Source organism: Mobula hypostoma, chromosome 1, assembly GCF_963921235.1.
Source record: "Mobula hypostoma chromosome 1, sMobHyp1.1, whole genome shotgun sequence".
NCBI lineage: Eukaryota > Metazoa > Chordata > Chondrichthyes > Myliobatiformes > Myliobatidae > Mobula > Mobula hypostoma.
Window position 1 is genome coordinate 26,835,057 of NC_086097.1, and position 21,665 is coordinate 26,856,721.

The 21,665-nt window shown below is 45.3% G+C and overlaps 2 protein-coding genes across 9 annotated transcripts in view; one reads left to right on the forward strand and one right to left on the reverse strand.

Moving 5' to 3' along the window:
• The window catches only part of efcab11 (EF-hand calcium binding domain 11), a 137,981-nt gene extending 136,803 nt beyond the window's left edge, over positions 1 to 1,178 (reverse strand). The window contains exon 1 of one of the 3 annotated variants that reach the window (XM_063045003.1): positions 926 to 1,178. In XM_063045003.1, the coding sequence (XP_062901073.1) occupies positions 926 to 1,012 (87 nt within the window). In that variant the 5' untranslated portion in view covers positions 1,013 to 1,178. The remainder of the gene's footprint in view (positions 1 to 925) is intronic. The other 2 variants (XM_063045010.1, XM_063045019.1) reach the window with 2 other exon arrangements.
• Positions 1,179 to 1,220: 42 nt separating this feature from the next.
• Positions 1,221 to 21,665, forward strand: part of tdp1 (tyrosyl-DNA phosphodiesterase 1) — a 110,360-nt gene continuing 89,915 nt past the window's right edge. For 3 of the 6 annotated variants that reach the window (XR_010017534.1, XM_063044892.1, XM_063044922.1), the window contains exons 1-5: positions 1,221 to 1,342; positions 7,415 to 8,019; positions 12,012 to 12,055; positions 13,760 to 13,815; positions 17,007 to 17,103. Coding sequence is in view for 5 of the 6 variants with exons in the window: in XM_063044892.1 (XP_062900962.1) it covers positions 7,419 to 8,019; positions 12,012 to 12,055; positions 13,760 to 13,815; positions 17,007 to 17,103 (798 nt within the window). In the remaining variant the exon portion in view is untranslated. Of the gene's footprint in view, positions 1,343 to 1,431; positions 1,940 to 2,522; positions 3,248 to 7,414; positions 8,020 to 12,011; positions 12,056 to 13,759; positions 13,816 to 17,006; positions 17,104 to 21,665 lie in introns of those variants that run through there. The other 3 variants (XM_063044916.1, XM_063044909.1, XM_063044901.1) reach the window with 3 other exon arrangements.

Genomic DNA, 21,665 nt, shown 5'->3' on the forward strand with positions numbered 1-21,665 from the left:
TGTGCAGCAAGGTCATCCACTTTATTTCTAATGCTGCGTGCATTTAAGTACAGCACGTTTAGATCAGTATCTGTTGTCGATTTTGCTATATTTCTATTTTGCAGCAAATTATCCTGTATATTCTCCGGCCTGTCCTTCTTGCCATCTTTGCTGCACAGTATTTTTGACTTATTTCTATTTTCCTCTTCCTCGACCCTAACACCTTGGTTTCCTTCCCCTTGCCAACTTAGTTTAAACCCTCCCTAACAGCTATATTAAACAATCCCACCAGGATATTAGTACCTTTTGAGTTCAGGTGTAATCCATCTTTTTTGTATAAGTCATACCTTCCCCAAAATAGATCCCAATGATTCAAGACTTTGAAGCCCTGCCCCCTGCACCATTTACTTCGCCAGACATTCATCTGCTTAATTCTGCTATTCTTACCTTCATTAGTGCGTGGCTCAGGCAGTAATCCTGAGATTATTACTCTGGAGATCTGACTTTTCAATTTTCTTCCTAGCTCCCAGTAATCTTCCTTCGGGACCTCCTCTCTTTTTCTGTCTATGTCGTTGACAGAATTGCGTAAGAGAAAGGTACAGGAGCCTTAGGACCCCTCACCATCAGGCTTTTGAACTAGAGGGGATACTTCATTCACCCCAACACTGAATTGGACTCTTTTTCAAGGTCTCATCTCATGTTCTCGATATTTATTGCTCATTTTTTTTCTATCTTTTGTTTTGTATTTGCGCGTTGTTGTATTTTTCACCTCGGTTGTTGCTCGTCCTGTTGGATGTGATCTTTCACTGACTCTATCATGTTTCTTGTATTGACCGTGATTGTCCACAAGAAAATGAATCTCAGCGTTGTGAATGGTGACATAGATGTACTTTAGTAATAAATCTACTTCGAACTTTAATTAAGACAACATTAAACTTGAACCTACCGCTGCGCAGCGGCTCTTCTCCGAGTCAGTAACTCGTCTCTCCTCCTGGAACCTGGCGCCAGGATATCGATACATGGTGGATTGCATCAAATCGGTTCTACACTAATTCTCTCATCGACCCTCTGGACCACTACATACAACGAGTGCCCCCCTCACTCCCACTCACGACACCGTTGTTCGCTCCCGTTTCCTTCTCTCATCTGTTTGGGAGTTTCTGCTTTTGTAACTTCCGCGCAACCACAAACTAATTCCCCATTCGGCGAACTTCAGCCTTCCACTGCCTTTCAACAAGCACGGCGGTTGGCTCAGAGTCTTAAAGGGGTTATGTCGCAGGAGTTTAAGCGGAATTTGCCACTGGAAAATGAAACACTTTGTAAACTCTCTGGCTCGGTGATCTGCTCGAAGGACTGCGAACTGGTAATCGCAGCAAAATTTGTCCATCTGCATTTTATAAACACACAGGATTCTGCAGATGCTGGAAACCCAGAGTGAGACGACAGAGTCCTTCGGCAGTACTCGGCCCGAAACGTCGACTGTACGTTTATTTTCCACACATGTTGCCTGGCCTGCTGAGTTCCTCCAGCATTTTGTGTGTGCCTCTTGGATTTTCAGCATCTGCAGATTTTCTCTTGTTTGTGAGGAACTCAGCAGGTCAGGCAGCAACTATGGAGAGGAATAGCCAGTCAACGTTTCGGAGTGAGACCTTCCCTCAGGAAATTCCTTTCCATAGATGATGCCTGACCTGCTGAGTTCCTGCAGCATTGTGTCGTTGCTCTGGACTTCCAGCATCTGCAGAACCTCCCGTGTTTATATTAGGGGATGATTGCGCGCCAATATGGAGAATGGGGTGTGGAGACGAACAATCAAAAATAAAATCTAAAAACCTGCAGATGTTGCAAGATCTGAAATTGAAAACAGAAAATGCTGTAATTACTCAGTGGGTCGGCAGAGTCTGTGCAGAAAGAAATAGTCAACGTTTCGGATTAATTATTAAGGTTTCCAATCTGATGGAAGGTAATTGATCCAAAACTTTAGCTCCTTTTTCTCCTTCCACACACGCGACACTGACCTGTTGAGTATTTTCTGTTTTGGTTACCAAGATATAACGGAAAAATATATGAACTTTTCAAGTTAAAAAAAAAGCATTAAGACTTAGTGCATCTTAGAAGAAGTGTATTACATATTTACTGAGTTACTTTCGTCGTAAAGTCACTCTTAAAACACGCTGATCACAAGAGCCAGGTTTTGCACAGCAAGATCACACAAACCATTTTGCAATTGAACGTATGATTAATTTTAGTGGTATCAATAGTGGAATTTTTCAAAGTAAATTTATTATCAAAGTATTTATATGTCATCATATAACTAGCCGAGATTAATTTTCTTGCAAGCATTCACAGTAGAACAAAGAAATGCATTAGAATCAATGAAAGACTATACACAAATATTATCACTACGTATAATAGGCCTGATGTGATTTTGACAAATATTGATTTGACCAGCTACAACCAAACTGCACATTGGCACCTTTTGCACTCACGAAGTGAGTGAGGCTGATAGAAATACAGCGCTTTGTCGAAGGAGAGTGGATTAAGTTGCCGTTTTCGAGCGAGTTCTGTTGTCAGTGGCTTTTGAAGGCGGAAGGCGAGCTGAAGGTTAACGGGAAAGATGCGGCCGGCGGTAGGACCCAGGGAGCGCTTCCGACCGCGTTCTGAGGCCGGCTTTTTCGGAGAGCGGGGGTTTAATTGCAGCTGCGACGCAGCGTGTCCGCTCTAATCAACGCACTTCACCCTCCGACCGGCTGCATCGTTCCTCCCCATTCCCCCTCCCCTTGCATGGTAGCGAACACGGCGGCGTCCAGAGTTTGGGGCCGGTAGAAGCTGCCGAGTTTTGTCCGGACGGTATCGGGGTAGACAGCCCGGGAGCCACTCTGAACTACGCTGTGCCCCAGTCTGCATTGTTTCCTGTAGGAGTTCGGGACCAAGCGCAGAGTAATCTACCCAGCCTGGTCTTCTTCTGCTGGGCCCCGTAAGACTTTGCAAATCTTTGTTGGAAAGCAACCGCCGTCCCCACGTGACCCGCTTGGTGAAGTACGCTACTGTACATAATTACACATTACCGTGCGGCAGGCATGGCCGCGATGGGATGAATGGACTGCTCAGACAGAAGTAAATAGCTTGCATATCCTTTGGAGTGAGGAGGGGTGTTCCTTTAGCACCGCGGTGGTTGCTGATTTCCTTTCTGTAACGTGCTGACCAGACCTGTGCACGGTGTGCTGATTACTGCTGGTGATCTCCCGAGGGACGTGGACACACTGGTAAGGCAGGTGTCTTTTGGCATTAAGTTTAGTAAAATTGGTTTGTTATCATCCCGTGTGTCGAAATACAGATCGATTCATTACCGGAGAGCACTCGGGAAGTACAAGGGAAAACGATACGAATGCAGAATGAAGTGTACATTTAGCAGGAAAGTGTAGTCCGGGCAAGCAATATGGTGAAAGGTCACAGTGAGGTAGGTTATGGTACAGGAGGTCTGTCTCTTGCATGAAATACAGGTGTAGTTAAAAAAAGACTTACTTGCCGCAGCATCACCAGCACGTAATGTTCATAAAACACAAGTTATACACAGTTTTCACAGGGAACGCACAATTACTGTAGGAGAAAAAACAAAAAGTCCATTTTAGTGCAAAGTGATCGGGGATGGACAGTGGTATTTTGGATGGACTTTCGATCGTGGTCCCTGGGGGGCTGTCGTATGGTGGGTGTCGGGGGGGGGGTTACTGAGGCAAATGAGGGGGTGTGATGCTTTTGCTACTGCTTGTGCATGGGAGGGTGGGGGCTTTGGGGTTCTAATGTTCTCCCGTCATGCATTCTTTGGGGGGTTTTTCCCCTTCTGTTTTGAGGATGTCTGCGGATAGTAAGAATTTCAGGTTGTATATGGTGTATATCCTCAGATATTAAATTGAGCTAATGAATCATCGAGTGGTCATGGCGTTGCTAAATTGTAGTGGTTAAGGTTGTGCCGGTTGGTTCAAGAACAGAATGATTGAAGAGAAGTATTTGTTTCTGAACCAGGTGGTCGGTTCTGTACCAACAGTCCGATGTAACTATGAGAAGATGGCACAGCCTGGATGGTGGGGGACCTACAATGATGGATGTCACCACCTTGAGGCAGAATGTCCTGTACGTACTGCCGATTGGGATGTGCCCGTGATGCATTGGGCCAGATCCACTACCCTCTGCAGTTGCCGTACAGCCAGTCAGGATACTTTCAGCATTGCATCTGTAGAAGTTTATCAGAATGTTTGGTAACAAGCTGAAAGGATGAGTATTTCAGGGCTGATATGGGCATGATGGGCCAAAGAGCCTGCTCCTGTGCTGGGTTGGAATTGGTTTATTATTGTCACGTGTTGCCAACTGCATGTAGGCGCAATTACAGCGAAAGCACGGCATCACCTCTACTTCCTTACAAGTTTGCGAAGATACAGAATGATATCTGAAATTATGACAAACTTCTGAAGATGTGTGGTGGAGAGTTTATTGATTGCCCTGGTATGGAAACATCAATGCCTTGAATGCCCATCAATGCCCCCCAACAGGAAAGATTACACAAAGTAGTGGATATGGTCCAGTCAGTCATGGGTGAAGCCTTCCCCCACCATTGAGCACATCTACGCGGAGTCACAGGAGAGCAGCGTCGATCATCGACGGCCCCCGCTCTCTTCTCACTGATGCTATCAGGAAGGAGGTACAGGAGCCTCAGGACCCTCACTGCCAGGCACAGGAACAGTTATTAACCCTCAGTCGTCAGTCAGGCTGTTGAGGCAGTGAGGATGACTTCACACTCCCCCATCTTGGAACTGTTCCCACAACCTATGAACTCACTTTCAAGGACCCCTCATTTCATGTACTTACTCGATATTTATTGCTTGTTTATTTGTTCTTCTCTTTCATATTTGTGCGGTTTGTTGTCCTTTGCACATTGGTTGTTGTCGGTTCTGTTGGGTGTGGTTTTTCATTGATTTGGTTGTGTTTCTTGGATTTGCTGTGTATGCCCGCAAGTAAATGACTCTCAGGGTTGAGTATGGTGACATATATGTACTGTACTTCAATAATAAATGTACTTTGAGCGAAGAAACAGTGGAAAGCTTGTTTTGCATACTGTTTATCAGATCAGATTGTGACCCAGTGCATTGATGTAGAACAGGGTAAAACAGTAACAGTGCAGAATAAGGTATAGAACAGTGCAGGTGAAGGATAAAATGCAGGATCATAAAAAGGTTGATGGTTGATCTACAGTCCATCTTACTCCACAAAGGGTGTATTCAAGTGTCAGATAACAGCAGGGTAGAAGCCGTCCTTGAGCTTGCCGGGATGTGCTTTCAGGCTTTTGTATCTCCTGCCCGATGGGAGGGGGAGAAGAGAGAATATCCGGGGTGGGAGGGGTCTTAGATTATGCTGGCTGCTGTACTGAGGGAGCGAGAAGAATAAACAGTCCATAGAAGGGAATCTGATTTCCGTGATGTGCTGAGCTCTGTCACAACTTTCTGCAGTTTCTTGTCACACACACAGCAGTTTCTGTACTAAGCCGTTATGCATCAAGACAGAATGCTTTCTATGGAGCATCGATTTAAAAATCGGTAAGATTTGACAGGAACATGCCAAATTTCTGTAACCTCCAAAGGAAGCAGAGGCTTCGATGAGCTTTCTTGGCTGTGACATCTACGTGGTTGGGCCAGGGCAGGCTGTTGCTGGTGTTGACTCCCAGGAGCTCAGAGCTCTCACCCCTCTCCCCTCTCAAGCTCAACACTGTTTATAAGACCATAAGAGATATAGGTTCTTAGTAATTGTCACACTGCTATTTGAGGGAGATTGTAGGGCTCATATTATCTGTTATATTTCCCATAGTATGACAGTGACTGCGTTGCATAAGTTTTTTTAAATCTCTTAATGTAATGTAAGTAGAGGTATTGCTCTAATTATATTTGAAGAGATGACACTGGTGCCAAGCTGTGTGGGTCCTAATGCCCTTCCCTTGGACAACATCGCTGTCATGGAGAGGGGAGACTTGCAGCATGGGCAACTGCTGGTCTTCCATACAACCTTACCCAGGCCTGCGCCCTGGAGAGTGAAGATTTTCCAGGCGCAGACCCGTGATCTCGCTAGACTAACGGATGCTTTTATTTATTTGAAGAGAAAGCAGAGAAGAACCAGTCATGTTAATCTCTCCATGTCAAAATGGTGATTTTTCTACATCAAAGGATATTGAAACTACAAAAGGTCATGGGACAATCCGGTTATCGCATAGTTTTATTTAATGATACTACCTTGGATTGGAGGTAGGAGACAGTAGATTCTGGTGGAGGGCTGATTTTCAGATTGGAGGCCTCTGGCCAGTGACGGTGCAAGGTCCAATGTGTTTCATCATCTTATATCAACATATTGGCTGAGAACATAGGTGGCATGGTTAGTAGGTGTGTGGATTATGCTCTAAATGGTGGAATAGTTGTCAGTGGTTATCTGACACTACTCTGGGGCCTTGATCAACTAGACCAGTGGGCTGAGTTTAATTCAAATAAATCTGAATGAAGATCGAACTTCGAGTACAAGGTTAATGGCAGGAATCCTAGCAGTGTGAGGAACAGAGGGACCTCAGGGTTGACATCCATAGATGCCCCAATGTTGCAGTTTTAAGAAAACGTATGGTGCGTTGGCTTTCATTAGTTGGGGGATTGAGTCCAAGAGCTGCGAGGTAACATTGCAGCTCTATAAAACTCTGGTTAGACCACACTTGGAGTGTTGTGTTCAGTCCTGGTCACCTCATTGTAGGTAGGATGTGAGGGAGGGTGCAGCAGAGACTGACAAGAATGCTGCCCAGATTACAGAATGTACCTTGTGAGCTCGGGCTTTTCTCTTGGGAGTGAGGGAGGGTGAGAGGTGATTTGATAGAGGTGTATGAGGCGATGAAAGGTATCGGTAGAGTGGACAGCCAGCACCTTTCTCCCAGGGCAGCAATGGCCAATACCAAAGGACATCAGTTTAAGGTGAACGGAGGAAAGGCAGAGAGTGGTAAGTGCCTGGTAGATGCTGCCAGGGGTCATGGTAGAGACAGATCAATGGGACGTTGAAGAGGTTCTTAGATAGGTACGTGGATGAAAGAAAAATGGTGGGATGTGTGGGAGAGGCTTATATTGATTTTACAATAGGTTAAAAGGACAGCATAACATTGTGGGCCGAAGAGCTGTAATGTTTGTATAATGAACAGGATCCAAGGCAAACTTTTTGTTGTATCTTGGTACATGTGGCAATAATAAAGCAATACCAAGGGGGAACGGGAGGACGTCGACTCAGACCATGAGAGGCCTGCGTCGGGCATTTTCGTGCCTTACAAGGCGCAGGTTGGAAATTCATAGAAATACCGCCCAGACAGTTTGTGGGTGGAAGAGAATGCTACCTAAATGCAGGCTCTTGTTATTTTTTTTCTTTGTAGTGCCATGTCGAGCAGAACAGAGAGCCAGCACGGGAAGTGGACGGTGTCGAGCAGCGATGAGGAGGACCAGAAGCCTGTCCAAGGAGCTGCTGGCGCAGGGCTGCATCCAGTCAGGAGGGACGAGGTGTCCGACTCTGACGAGACAGTGATTGACGAAGGGGAGTTCGAGGCATCGCACTGTGGCCGGGCGCAGGGGGTCGCTAGGACAGAGGAGCAAGATCTTTGCTCCCTCCAGCTGCCCCCCAGGTCAGTCAAAACCGAATCATACGACCCCACCCCCACGGCCAAACGGGCGAGACCCTCTTCCGAACTGGGCTGGGGGCTGTCCAGCAGCGACGAGGAGCCCGAGAGCAAAGTACACGGGCGGCAGGTCAAGGAGGAGAGAGTGGAAGAGAAGGCCTCTTGTCTGAAACCGAAGAAAGCCTGCCTGGGAGATCTGGATCACTATGGCTTCGCAGAGGAGGAGCAGAAACCAGAAGTGCAGGCGGCTGGCGGGATGCTGGATAAGTGGGATTTGCTGGGCACAGAGCAGACCTTCAGCTTTTATCTGACCAAAGTGTCGGGAATCTCGTCCAAGGACAACATCTGTGCTCTTCATATAAAAGGCAAGGTCAAATTCATTGTCATGGGCATACATAGACAGGGTATAAACGCCGTAAAAATTTGTTTTGTGTATCAGCAACATGGGAGAATGAGAGGCAACTTGATAACGGTGTACGATGATGAGAGATGTAAATCAAGTAGACAGCCGGAGAATTGCAGTGAGAACGTGTTCATTGTCCATTTAGAAATCTGATGGCGGAGGGGAAGAAGCTGTTCTTAAAACAATGAGTGTGTGTCTTCAGGCTCCTGTACCTCCTCTCCTCTCATTGCTACCATTCAGGGAGGAGGTACAGGAGTCTGAAGACACACACTCGACAGTTTAAGAACAGCTTCTTCTCCACCATCAGATTTCTGAATGGACGATGACCCCATGAACATACCTCACTATTTTTGCCCTCTTTTTGCACTACCTTTTTAATTAAATTTTTAATCTATTTTTCTTATTGTAATTCATAGTATTTTCTTTGTATTGCATTGTATACCAGGCAAGGCCACTTGATTCCAAGCAACTGGTTTATTGATCATTACAGAATGTCTCTCTGATGCTTCCCGCTCTCTCCCCTCTCCCTTCCCCTTTTCCCAACCATTATTCCCCTCTCCCTGCCACTTTCCAACTATCAGTCCACTACAGAGACCCACATCAGAACCAGGTTTATCATCACTCACGTATGTCATGATTTTTTTCCCTTTTTTGTGCTAGCAGTAGAGTGCGATATACAAAATTACAACAGTGCTGTGCAAAAGTCTTAGCTGCCAAAGATTGTACGTGTGGAGTCTGTGGGCTGGTAATGGTTATTGGTCAGTAACGCAATGCCTATCTCCTGCTAACAGACAGAGACAGAGAAATGCACACATCCATTCTGCTGAGTATTTCCAGCACTTTCCCTGTCCCATCTTTTCTACAAATTAAAATAATTTTTACTTTCCCTGGAAAAAGTCTCCTTGACCTGAACTATTTTCTCCCTTTCTGCTTCCATGGGTCCTGCCTGATCTGATGTTATTTTTTTTCTTGCTCTTCATTTAGAGGTAAAATATAACTTTGAATGTGTGAGGGGGCAGTTATTTGTAGTCATCAGTTCTCCTCTCAAATTCTCGAGCCAAAGCCTCATGTGGTTGAGATGAACACTTTGGGTTTCAGAAAGTAGTGATGTTGGAGATTTAAAACATAGTACAACACAGGAAAAGGAGACGTGGAGAGTACAGAGGAGATTTACCAGGATGCTGCCTATGTTAGAGAGCATGGCTTGTGAAGACGGTGAGCGAGCCAGGGTTTTTCTCAAAGGAGAATGAGTGGTGACTTACAGGTATATAAGATGATACAAGGCATAGATAGAGTGAACAGCCAGAGACCTTTTCCCAGAGTGGAAATGGTTAATACAAGAAGGCTTAATTTTAAGATGATTGGAGAAAATGTAGGGGGGATTTCTGAGGAGGGTTTTTGATACGGAGCAGGCTGAGTGCAAGAAATGCCCTGTTAGATGATGGCAAAGGTACATAGATATACAGGTTTCCCCCGCCATCCGAAGGTAGAGCGTTCCTGTGAAACGGCTCGTAAGCCGAAATGTCGTAAAGCAAAGAAGCAATTGCCATTTATTTATATGGGAAAATTTTGTGAGTGTTCGCAGACCCAAAAATAACCTACCAAATCACGCCAAATAACACATAAAACCTAAAATAACAGTAACATATAGTAAAAGCAGGAATGATATGATAAATACACAGCCTATATAAAGTAGAAATACTTTTCCACAATCATTACTGAACTGTTCTCCGTAGCGAAAATCTCATGCAAGCGCCGTCGGCAGAAGATCTCACGCAAGTGCTGTTGGCAAAAACACTCTCTCCAGTAACCTTTAAGCGATGAAGCTGCCAATTCATACCAAATAACATGTAAAAGTACACAGCCGATATAAAGTAGAAATGATGTATGTACAGTGTAGTATCACTTACTGGAATTGGGACAGCGCCGAGCACACGGATGATGGTCTGTTAGACTGAGTTGTCGCAGGTTGGGGTGGTGCAGTGGCCCCCACCCTCCAGGCCGCTGACCCATACATTGCCACAAAGCACGCAGGAGTCCAGTGGTAGCCGGGAGGCACACAGCACATGTTTAAGAAAAAAGCCAAAATAAACATGCTAATTAATTAGGTGCCGCCTAACACGTAACTGTCGGCGCAGATCAGTGCTGATGCAATCTCCTCTGATCTGCGCCGACATTTATGAGCCGGGCAGCACCTAATTAATTAGCATGTTTATTTCGGCTTTTTTCTTAAAGATGTGCTGTGTGCCTCCCGGCTACCATTGCATTCTCCGCGAATCGGTATCTATCCGTGGCCTGGGGGTTGGGGTGGTGGGACACTGGGGTGTCATCTCGTCGTCTGTTTCCATTAGAGCAGGCAACTCATCTTCTCCTATGACTGCTCACCTCAATGTTGAAGGTCAAGGTTCGTTGTCGGCTGTGGCTGATGTGGAAGGCTTGCTTGACAGCTGATCCTTGTGCATTTTTCTATCAAACAGTTCTTTGTAAACACTCAAACCATCCTGCCGATATCCCCTAAACCTACGTACCATTTCACAATTAAAATCGTACTTTATCATTACTCATTCGGTTTCAATTGTTATCCTTTCCTCTTCCAATTGCATCAGCTCTTCATCTGTCAGTTCTTGGTCATGGGATGCCAAAACCTCTTCAACATCATCTTCGGCAGCTTCCACAAGCCAAACTCACTCAGTCCTTACTTCGTTCACCACGATCAAAACGCTTAATTATGTCTAGTTTTACGCTAAGTGTAACACCCTTACGAGCTCTTTTAGGCTTTTCCGATACCATAGAACTCATTTTGCAAACGGCTGCTCATAGGCACGTGTTAAAGCAATACCGGAGAGAATCCGGGGAGAGCGGCAGCTCGGGGTGCGCGCTGCCTTTTTTCGTGCGCTGATTTTTTTCCGTAACAGTGAAAACACCTTCTGAAAGCGAAAACAGGGTAACTAATGTAGGTCTTCCATAACAGTGAAGTTTCGTAAAGCGAACGTTCGAAAAGCGGGGGACACCTGTATTAGAAACATTTAATATTCTAAATTGTTTTATGTCATTTCCAGTACACAAGTGTAAAGGAGAACAAAATAATTGTTACTCCGGATCTGATGCAGCATGAAATAAAGTACAATAAGATAAAGAATGTAATAATAATAAAAACATAATAAACGTAAACTTATAAGATAGCTTGTAGACATTGATTGTATGTACAAAAAGTAATGCTAGGCACAGGAGTGTTTGTACATAAGGTGACTGATGGGAAGTGATAAAGTAGTGGTGGTTGCGGGTGTGGAGATGTTGATCAGCCTTACTGCTTATGGAAGGAGACTTAGATAGGCACGTAGATGAAAGAAAATTAGAGGCCTGTAGGGGAAGGAAGAGTTAGATTGATCTTGGTGTAGGTTAAAGGGCAGCACAGCATAGTGGGCCGAAGGGCCTGTGTTGTGCTGTACTGTTCCATGTTCTAGCTATCTAATTAAACTAATTCCTTCTGCCTGCACAACAAACATCCATAACCCTCCTCACGTGCCTCTTGCTGGCCTGTATTTTATTTGCCTCCACTACCAACCCCGGCATTGCATTCCGGGTACTGACCACACTCTGTAGAGAAACTTGCCCCACGCATCTCTTTTGAAATTTCCCCTCTCACCTTAAATGCATTCCTTCTGGTATTAGACATTTTGACCCTGGGAAAAAGATACTCGCTGTCCATCTGTACCTCTCAGTATTTTATAAGCATCTTTTAATTCTATGTAAAATCTTGATGCATTGAGTACAGAGGTTGGGTGTTATATTGAAGATGTCGGTGAGGTTGGATCTGGAGTACTGCCTGCAGTCCTGGTCACCTACCCACAGGAAATGTATCGATAAAATTGAAAGAGAAAATTTACGGTGATGTTGTCGGGATTGAGGATCTGAGTTGTCTTAATTATCTTTGTTTTCTTAAAACTGTTACAGATATTCTATCGCCACTCTTTGGGACAATAGTAGCTTCTGCTCAGGTGAGAAAACCCCATTCTACTGTGTCGGGGAGGGAGCACTGGGAAAGTAGTTAGGTTACTCTGTGTAGAGTGCAGAAGCTTTAGTCAGTTGAATAGGGCTGTTCAAAATGGGTAGCTTTGATCCAGGAAATGTGGAGAAATATTTGCAGCAACCCATAATTCCAAAAATACTACATAAAAAATGGGGGAGGCATTAAATAACCCTTAAAAGGGATTGGGTACACACACAGTGGCCACTTTTTAGGTTCCACCTGCAGCTAATGAAGTGGCCACTCGGTGTATGCTTGTGGTCATCTGCTGCTGTAGCTCATCCACTTCAAGGTTCAATGTGTAGTACGTTCAGAGATACTGTTGTAATGTGTGGTCGTTTGAGCTACAGTCGTCTTCCTGTCAACTTCTGGCCATTCCCCTCTGACCTCGCTGATTATCAGTGTTTTCTCCCACAGAACTGCTGCTCAATGGCTGTTTCTTTTTGTTTTTTGCACCGCTCTCTGTTAACTCTTGAGAGACGTGTGTGTGTGTGTGTGTGTGTGTGTGTGTGTGAGAAAACCCCAAGAGATAAGCAATTTCAGATACTCAAACCACCCCGTCTCAACAATCATTCCATGGTCAAAGTCACCCAGATTACATTTCCTCCCCATTCTGGTGTTTGCTCTGAACAGCAACTGGACCTCTTGACCGTGTCTGTTATGCTTTAACGCATTGAGTTGCTGCTACCTGATTGGCTTATGAGATATTTGCGTTAATGAGCAGGTGTACAGGTGTACCTAATTAGGTGACCACTGAGTGTAGATTTTAAAAGGTAGAAATTTGCAGTGTTATGGGAAAAGAGTATAATAAACTGGCCATTCTATGACCTCTATCATTAACAAAGCATTTTTACCCATGCTCACTGTATGTATGTTGTTTTTCACACTATTCTCCGTAAACTCTGGAGACTGTTGTGCTGACAGGAAGATGGGTTGAGGGTGGATGTCCGGGAAATGGAGGGGCCACCATTAGCAGTAGAGGAAGGGTAACCCCGTTCTTTGATGTCATGAAACCTAAAGTCCCATCTTGGAACAGATGCGGCAGAGATGGAGGAACTGAAAAAAGGGAATGTCATTTTTACAGGAGACAGGATGGGAAGAGGTATAGTCAAGGTAGCTTGTCCGTAAGCTTATAAAATATATCAGTGGACAGCTTGTCTCTAAAGATGGAGACAAAGTGATTGAGAAAGGGGAGAGGTGGACCAAGTGAATTTAAGAACTGGGTGGAAGTTGGAGGCAAAGCTGGTGAAATTGTTGAGCTCAGCAGGGGTGCAGGAAGCAGCACCAGTGTAGTGCAGAGGGAGCTGGGGAGCATTACCAGGGAAGGCTTGGAACATGATCTGTTCCAAGTAGCCAGTGAAAAAGCAAGTATAGCTAGGGCTCGTGCAGGGGCCCACGGCTATCCATTCTGTTTGGAGAAAGTGGGAGGAGCTGAAAGAGATATTGTTCAAGTTGAGGACCATTTCTGCCAGACGGAGGAGTGTGGTGGTGGAGGGAACTGGTTGGGTCTGTTGTTTACAAAAAGGCAAAAAGCATTAAGACCTTCCTGATGGAGAATAGAAGTACATAGGGACTGGTCATGACATGGGGCTGCTGCTTAGCAGAGGTATTTATTTATATTTGTTGTAAATTTTTTTAATAACATTTATATGTTTTTAACGTTTTTATCTTTCAGTTCAATTATTGCATCGATATTCCTTGGCTTATGAAGCAGTATCCTGAAGAATTCAGGTGAGTTGGGTCTTCAGGAAGTCGTCGATGCAGAAAATGCAGTCAGTAGTGAGAGATGAGTGCCTTGTTTAGAAAGGTGTTGAAGGACAAATGTGAGAAAATCTTGCTATGTTCATGGTTTTCTGCTGCTGTCGCCCATCCACTTCCAGGTTCAATGTGTTGTGCGTTCAGGGGTGCTGCACATCCCTGTTGTAACGTGTGGTTATTTACGTTACTGTCACCTTCTTGTCAGTTTGAAACAGTCTGGCCATTCTCCTCTGACCTCTCTTATTAACAAGACATTTCTGCCCCCTCATTGGATGTGTTTTTTTTTGTTTTTTTTTTAACACCATTCTCTGTAAAATCTAGAGACTGTGTGCGAAAATCTCAGGAGATCAGCAGATACTGAGATGCTCAAGCCACCCTATCTGGCACCAACAATCATTCCCTGGTCAAAGTCAGTTAGATTACATTTATAGAAAAGTACTGCACAGAAACAGGCCTTTTGGCCCATTCAGTCCGTGCTGAGCCATTTAAACTGCTTATTCCCAGCGACCACAGCTCTCCATACCCCTACCATCCAAGTACCTATCAAAACTTCTCTTAAATGTTGAAATTGAGCTTGCATGCATCTCTTGCACTGGCAGCTCATTCCACACTCTCATGACCCTCTGAGTGAAGGAGTTTCCCCTCGTGTTCCCCTTAAACCTTTCACCTTTAACCCATGACCTCTTGTAGTCCCACCCGACCGTGGAAAAAGCCTGCTTGCATTTACCCTATCTATACCCTCATAATTTTGTATACTTTTAACAAATCTCCCCTCAATCTTCTATGTTCCAGAAATAAAGTCCTAACCTATTCAATCTTTTCCTTGTTACTCTGGTCCTCTAGACCCGTCAACATCCTTGTAAATTTTTTCTGTATTCTTTCAACCTTATTTACGTCTTACCTGTAGGTCGGTGAGCAAAACTGCACATAATACTCCAAATTAGGCCTCGCCAATGTCTTATACAACTTCAACATAACATCCCATCTCCTGTACTGAATACTTTGATTTATGAAGAGCAATGTACCAAAGCTTTCTCAATAACCCTATCAACCTGTGGCACCACTTTCAATGAACTATGGACCTGTATTCCCAGATCCCTTTGTTCTACCACACTCCTCAGTGCTCTGCCATTCACTGTGTAAGACCTACCCTGGTTGGTCCTACTGAAGTGCAACGTCTCGTACTTGTCTGCATTAAATTCCAGCTGCCAATTTTCAGCCCACTTTTCCAGCCCGTTCAGATTCATGCAAGCCACAATAGTCTTCCTCGCTGTCTATTACATCCCCAGTCCTGGTGTGATCTGCAGATTTGCTAATACAGTTTATCACATTACCATCCAGATCATTGATATAGATGACAAACAACAATGATCCCAGCACCGATCCCTGCGGCACTCCACCAGTCACAGGCCTCTGGTTAGCGAGGCAACCATCTGCTACCACTCTCTGGCTTCTCCCACAAAGCCAATGTCTAATCCAATTTACTACCTTGTCTTGAATGCCCAGCGACTGAATCTTCTTGACTAACCTCCCATGTGGGATCTTGTCAAATGCCTTGCTAAAGTCCTTGTAGTCAACATCCACTGCCTTGCCTTCATCAACTTTCCTGGTAACTTTCTCAAAAAACTCTTATAAGATTGGTTAGGCACAACCTACTATATATGAAGCAATGCTAACTATCTTTAATCAGTCCATGTCTATCCAAATATTTATATATCTGGTCCCTTTAGAATACCTTGCAATAACTTTCCCACTACTGATGTCAGGCCCACTGGCCTATAATTTCCTGGTTTATTTTTAGAGCCTTTCTTCCCCATTCTAATGTTTGATCTGAACAACAACTGAACCATTTGACCTTGTGTGCTGAGTTGCTGCCATATGATTGTCTGATTAGATATTTGCTTTAACAAGCAGATGTTCAGGTGTATCTAATAAAGTGGCCACTGAGTGTATACAAAGGGTTAAGTGTGACCAGGTATGGAGCGAAGGTGTCTTTGGGTATTGGTTTAAAACCCCACTCTGATTTCTACACTGAGAGTGTCTGATATCTGGAACACGTTGTCAAATACGGTGGTGGAACCTGATGTTGTGACGATTGTCCGTCATATCTGAAACTTTGTGTGGGAGAGTTTTTAAAAGTGGAAAAGCCGTTGCACTGGGCAGTTCCCCTCTCTCGACCTTGGAGGTCTGAGTCCAGTGGTACGAGTAGTCATCACAGCTGGGGTCTTCCTTAGTTGCAGTGGATGACCATGACTCCTTCTGTGCCTTGTCATGCTCTTTGCTCTTCACGGAGTGTCGCAGAGCCACCTTCCCGGCCGTTGGATCTCACTGGAGATCCCATCCGTCCCGTCCACAAAAGCTGGCTTCACGTGCCAGGACTGTCTCACCTGTGTCAGGTAAAGTAACTGCTTACTCTAGACAGTGGCTACACCCCGGTGGATCAGGTAAACTGGTGGTTATTGTTACACGTATCAAATTGCAGTGAAAAGCTTGTCTTGCAAACCATTCATACAGACTACACGGTACACTGAGGTGATACAGGTAAAACAACCACAACGTAGAATGAAGTGTTACAGAGAACCTGCAATGCCAGCAGACAAGGTCATGAAAAGGCAGCTTGTGTGGTCAAGAGTCCATCTTGTCACTCTTGGGAATGGTTCAATAGTCAGTGGGGTAGAACAGCGGTCCCCAACCATTGGGCCGCAGACAGGTACCGAGCCGCGAGGAAACGATATGAGTCAGCTGCACCTTTCCTCATTCCCTGTCATGCCCACTGTTGACTAACACCACCCCCCCCACCCCGTCGGCTGGTCCACAAGAGTATCGTCAATATTAAACCAGTCCGCGGTGCAAAAAAGGTTGGGGGCCCCTGGGACCGAAGATGTCCTTGAGCCATGCTCTCGGCTTTTGTATCTTCTGGCCGGGGGAAGAGAGGATGTTTGGGGTGGGTGGGATCTTTGATTTTGTTGGCTGCTTTACCTCAGCAGCAGGAGGTGTAGACAGAGTCCACGGAGGGGAGGACCCAGCAGCGATCGGTGGTCTATGTTCTGTAAGGTGGAGCCTGTGTCCTGTTGTGTCCTGGCTGATGCAGAAGAAGACTGAAATGCATCAGGAAAGCCCCTTCCCCTCACCTTCTCTATCTCTCTCTCAACCTTCGATTGCAGGACCAAGCCCTTGCTGATTGTCCACGGCGAGCAGAGACTGGCAAAGGCACAGCTGCATGAGGAAGCTCATCCCTATCCCAACGTCCGCCTCTGTCAGGTAAGCGTGTAGTCGGTCAGGAGCTCAGTCCCTCGTGCTGTTTAATGTGAAGCCCGCTGTACTAGTCACTGGTCAGACCACATTTGGAGTATTGTGAGCAGTTTTGGACCCCCTAACTGAGAAGGGATGTGCTGGCAATGGAGGGGGGCCCAGAGAAGGTTCGTGAGAATGATTCCAGGAATGAACGGGTCTGGGCCCGTTTGTGAAGATTTGGCATGTCATCTAAAACTTTGACAAACGTAGATAAGTGGTGGAGAGTACATTGGCCTGGTATGGAAACACCAATGCCCTTGGACAGAAAAGCCGAGAAAAAATAGTGGATACGGCTTGGTCCATGATGGGTAAAGACATCCCCATCATTTAGCACATCTATATGAAGTGCTGTCACAGGAGAGCAGCACCCATCATTGAGGATTCTGATTCTGACATGACCATATACTTCCCAACGCTGTATTCCATCTGCCTCCTCTTCGTCCATTCTCCTATATCCAAGTGAATTTCATCAGAATCGGGTTTATTATCATTGACGCTATGTGGTGGAGTTTGTTGTTCTGTGGCGGCAATGTAGTGCAAGGCATTTTTAAAAACAAGCTATAATAATGAAATAAATAGTGCAAAAGAGGGATAGTGAGGTAGTGTTCACAGACCGTTCAGAAACCTGATGGTGGAGATTATTAAAAGTTGTTAATGTACCTGCCTCAACCCCCACCTCTGGTGGCCCATTTCATGTATGGACCACCCTCTGAGTGGAAAAGGCGTCTCCTAAGTTTCCTTTTAAATCTCTTCTCTCTCACCTTAAACCTGTGCCCTCTAGTTCTTGATTTCCCAACTCAACCCTTGGAAAGAGACTGCACATTCTGTGTACCTTTGCACGAATATTTCTTCACCGCACCATCCTACAGATGGTGAATAATTTATTTTTATTTATATAGAGATACGGCGTAGAGCAGGCAGCACCCGGAGGAAACCCACGCCTCATGAGAAGGATGTACAGACTTCTCAGAGAGGATGCTGGGGTTGAGCTCCAAACTCTTGTTGCCTTGGTATGTAATAGTGTAGCACCAGAAGTTACACTACCATGGCGTCCCTAGTGATAAATATTCACTGGTCTCTTGCATCCCATCCGGAAGTACAGGCAAATGTTTTATCGTGTGTTGCATGTAATTTGCAACTCCATTCTCTGCAGTCCCCATTTCAATTATCCACCAATTAGTGAAAGTCAGGATTTCTCCACCAGAGGGCAGCCTTGCCTGCTGGTGAGTGGATTTGGGGGAATGTCAGGTTGATGATGTTGCCTGTACCGTGGTGATGCAGGTTCACCTTTCTGGGTGTGGTTCTCCTGACAGTGGTGTGCATGCATCCCACAGTAGCAGCTGATGGCTACTTTCCCACTTTTTAACCATAAAACAGGAGCAGATTTGGGCCATTTGGCCCATCGAGTCTGCTCTGCTATTCCATCATGGCTGATTTATTATCCCTCTCAACCGCATTTTGCTTGTTCCCTGTGACCCTTGACGCCGTTACTAATTAAGAACCTGTCAAATTTCAGTTTAAATGAACTCAATGACTCGCTTGTAGTATTGAATTCCACAGATTTACCACCGTCTGGCTAAATTCCTCCTCACTTCTGTTCTAAAGAGATGGCTTTCTATTCAGAGGCTGTGCCTTTTGGTCCTAGACTCCCCCACCATAGGAAACATCCTCTTCACATCCAACCTAACTAGGCCTTTCAATATTCAGTAGGTTTCATTGAGATTACCCCCTCATTCTTCTAAACTCCAGCAAATACAGGCCCTGAACCATAAAATGCATTTCATACATTAATCCTTTCATTGATTATGCTGGCTGCTTTATTCAGGCATTGAGAAGTGTAGACAGAATCTGTGGAGAGGAGGACCCAGCACAGATCCACGCGGCACAGAACTGATCACAGACCTCTGACCTGAACAACAACTCTTCCACTGTCTCCTTCTGCCGAACCAATTTTACATCCAATTGGTTAGCTTACCCTGGATCCGATGTGATCAATCTTACAAACCTGTTATGGAGTCGCCATAGAGGAGGACAGCACAGAAGCAGACCCTTCAGCCCATCTAGTCTGTGTCAGCCTCTTTTCTGCCTAGTTCCATCTACCTGCGACTAGACCATAGCCCTCTTTATCTCTTTCTTATCCATGTACCCATCTAAACTTTCCTTCAATCTTACAATTGAACCTGCATCTTCCACTTAGACAGCTTGTTCCACTCTTGCACCATCCTCTGAGTGAAGTAGTTTCCCTTCAGATTCTCCTGAAGTATTTCATCTTCCACTGTAAACCTATCACCTCTTGTTCTGGTCTCCCATCCTGAGCTTGAAAACCCTGCAGGACTTTGTGGGACATAGAAACATAGAAAACCTACAGCACAATACAGGCCCATCGGCCCACAAAGCTGTGCTGAACATGTCCTTACCTTAGAACTACATAGGCTTTACCCATAGCCCTCTATTTTTCTAAGCTCCATGTAGCCATCCAGGAGTCTCTTAAAAGACGCTATCGTTTCCGCCCCCACCACCTCTGCCGGCAGCCCATTCCACGCACTCACCACGCTCTGTGTTAAAAAACTTACCCGACAGCTTCTCTGTACCTAGTTCCAATCACTTTAAAACTATGCCCTCGCGTGCTAGCCATTTCAGCCCTGGGAAAAAGCCTCAGACTATCCACATGATCAATGCCTCTTATTATCTTGTACACCTCTATCAAGTCACCTCTCATCCTCCATCGCTCCAAGGAGAAAAGGCCGAGTTCACTCAACCTATTCTCATAAGGCATGCTTCCTGGTCCAGGCAACATCCTTGTAAATCTCCTCTGCACCCTTTCTATGGTTTCATGTTTCCTGTAGTGAGGCGATCAGAACTGAGCACAGTACTCCGAGTGGGGTCTGACCAGGGTCCTATATAGCTGCAACATTACCTCTCTGCTCTTAAACTCAATCCCACGATTGATGAAGGCCAGTGCACTGTATGCCTTCTTAACCACACAGTCAACCTGTGTAGCAGCTTTGAATATCCTATGGACTCGGACCCCAAGATCCCTCTGATCCTCCACACTGCCTAGAGTCTAACCATTAACACTGTATTCTGCCATCATATTTGACCTACCAAAATGAACCACCTCACACTTATCCGGGTTGAACTCCCTATCGATGTCCTGCTGTAACCTCTGACAGCCCTCCACACTATCCACAACACTCCCAACATTTGTGTCATCAGCAAATTTACTAACCCATCCCTTTACTTCCTCATCTAGGTCATTTATAAAAATCACGAAGAGTAGGGGTCCCAGAACAGATCCCTGAGACACACCACTGGTGACTGACCTCCATGCAGAATATGACCCGTCTACAACCACTCTTTGCCTTCTGTGGGCAAGCCAGTTCTAGATTCACAAAGCAATGTCCCCTTGAATCCCATGCATCCTTACTTTCTCAAAAAGCCTTGCATGGGGTACCTTATCAAATGCCTTGCTGAAATCCACCTACACTACATCTACTGCTCTTCCTTCATCAATGTGCTTAGTCACATCCTCAAGGAATTCAATCAGGCTCCTATGGCACGACCTGCCTTTGACAAAGCCATGCTGACTATTCCTAATCATATTACGCCTCTCCAAATGTTCATAAATCCTGCCTCTCAGGATCTTCTCCATCAACTTACCAACCATTGAAGTAAGACTCACTGGTCTATAATCCTACTCCCTTTCTTGAATAAGAGAATAACATCCACAACCCTCCAATCCTCCAGAACCTCTCCCGTCCTCATTGATGATGCAAAGATCATTGCCAGAGGCTCAGCAATCTCCTCCCTTGCTTCCCACAGTAGCCCGGGGTACATCACCTCCGGTCCCGGTGACTTATGCAACTTGATGCTTTCCAAAACCTCCAGCACATCCTCTTCCTTAATATCTACACACTCAAGCTTTTCAGTCCGCTGCAAGTCATCCCTACAATCGCCAAGGGCTTTTTCCATAGTGAATACTGAAGCAAAGTATTCATTAAGTACCTCTGCTATTTCCTCTGGTTCCATACACACTTTTCCACTGTCACACTTGATTGATCCTTCTTGAAGGCCTTACTGAAGTCCAGGTATACAGTGTCTACCGTTCTGCCCTCCTAAATCTGCAAAGCTTGTTTGTTTTAAATGATTGCCCTCTAGTTGAAGCCCTATTATCCTGCCCTTTCTCTGCAATTGTTTCTGAGCACTGCCCCAATTCCACACTCTCCTGTCTACTCCAATTTCCATTGCTGTGGAGACCCTGCACTCCAAAATTCCTGCCCTAAAACCTTCCCACTCTGCTCTCCACAACTCGTTTTTCTTTAGGTGGACGCTGGTTTTTAGAGCTCCTGATTGGCCAGTTTACAACTGTGCAGGCATTAAGTAAGCGCAGGTTAGGATTGTCTAAGATAGCCTAACGGGAACAGAGACAGAGAGGAAGGAGCTGAAGGATGTGATTGTGTGGCCAGTCCTATTTGCTTTCTCACTGGAAAAGGGGAATGGGTCTGCATTTTTATAGCATCAACACAACA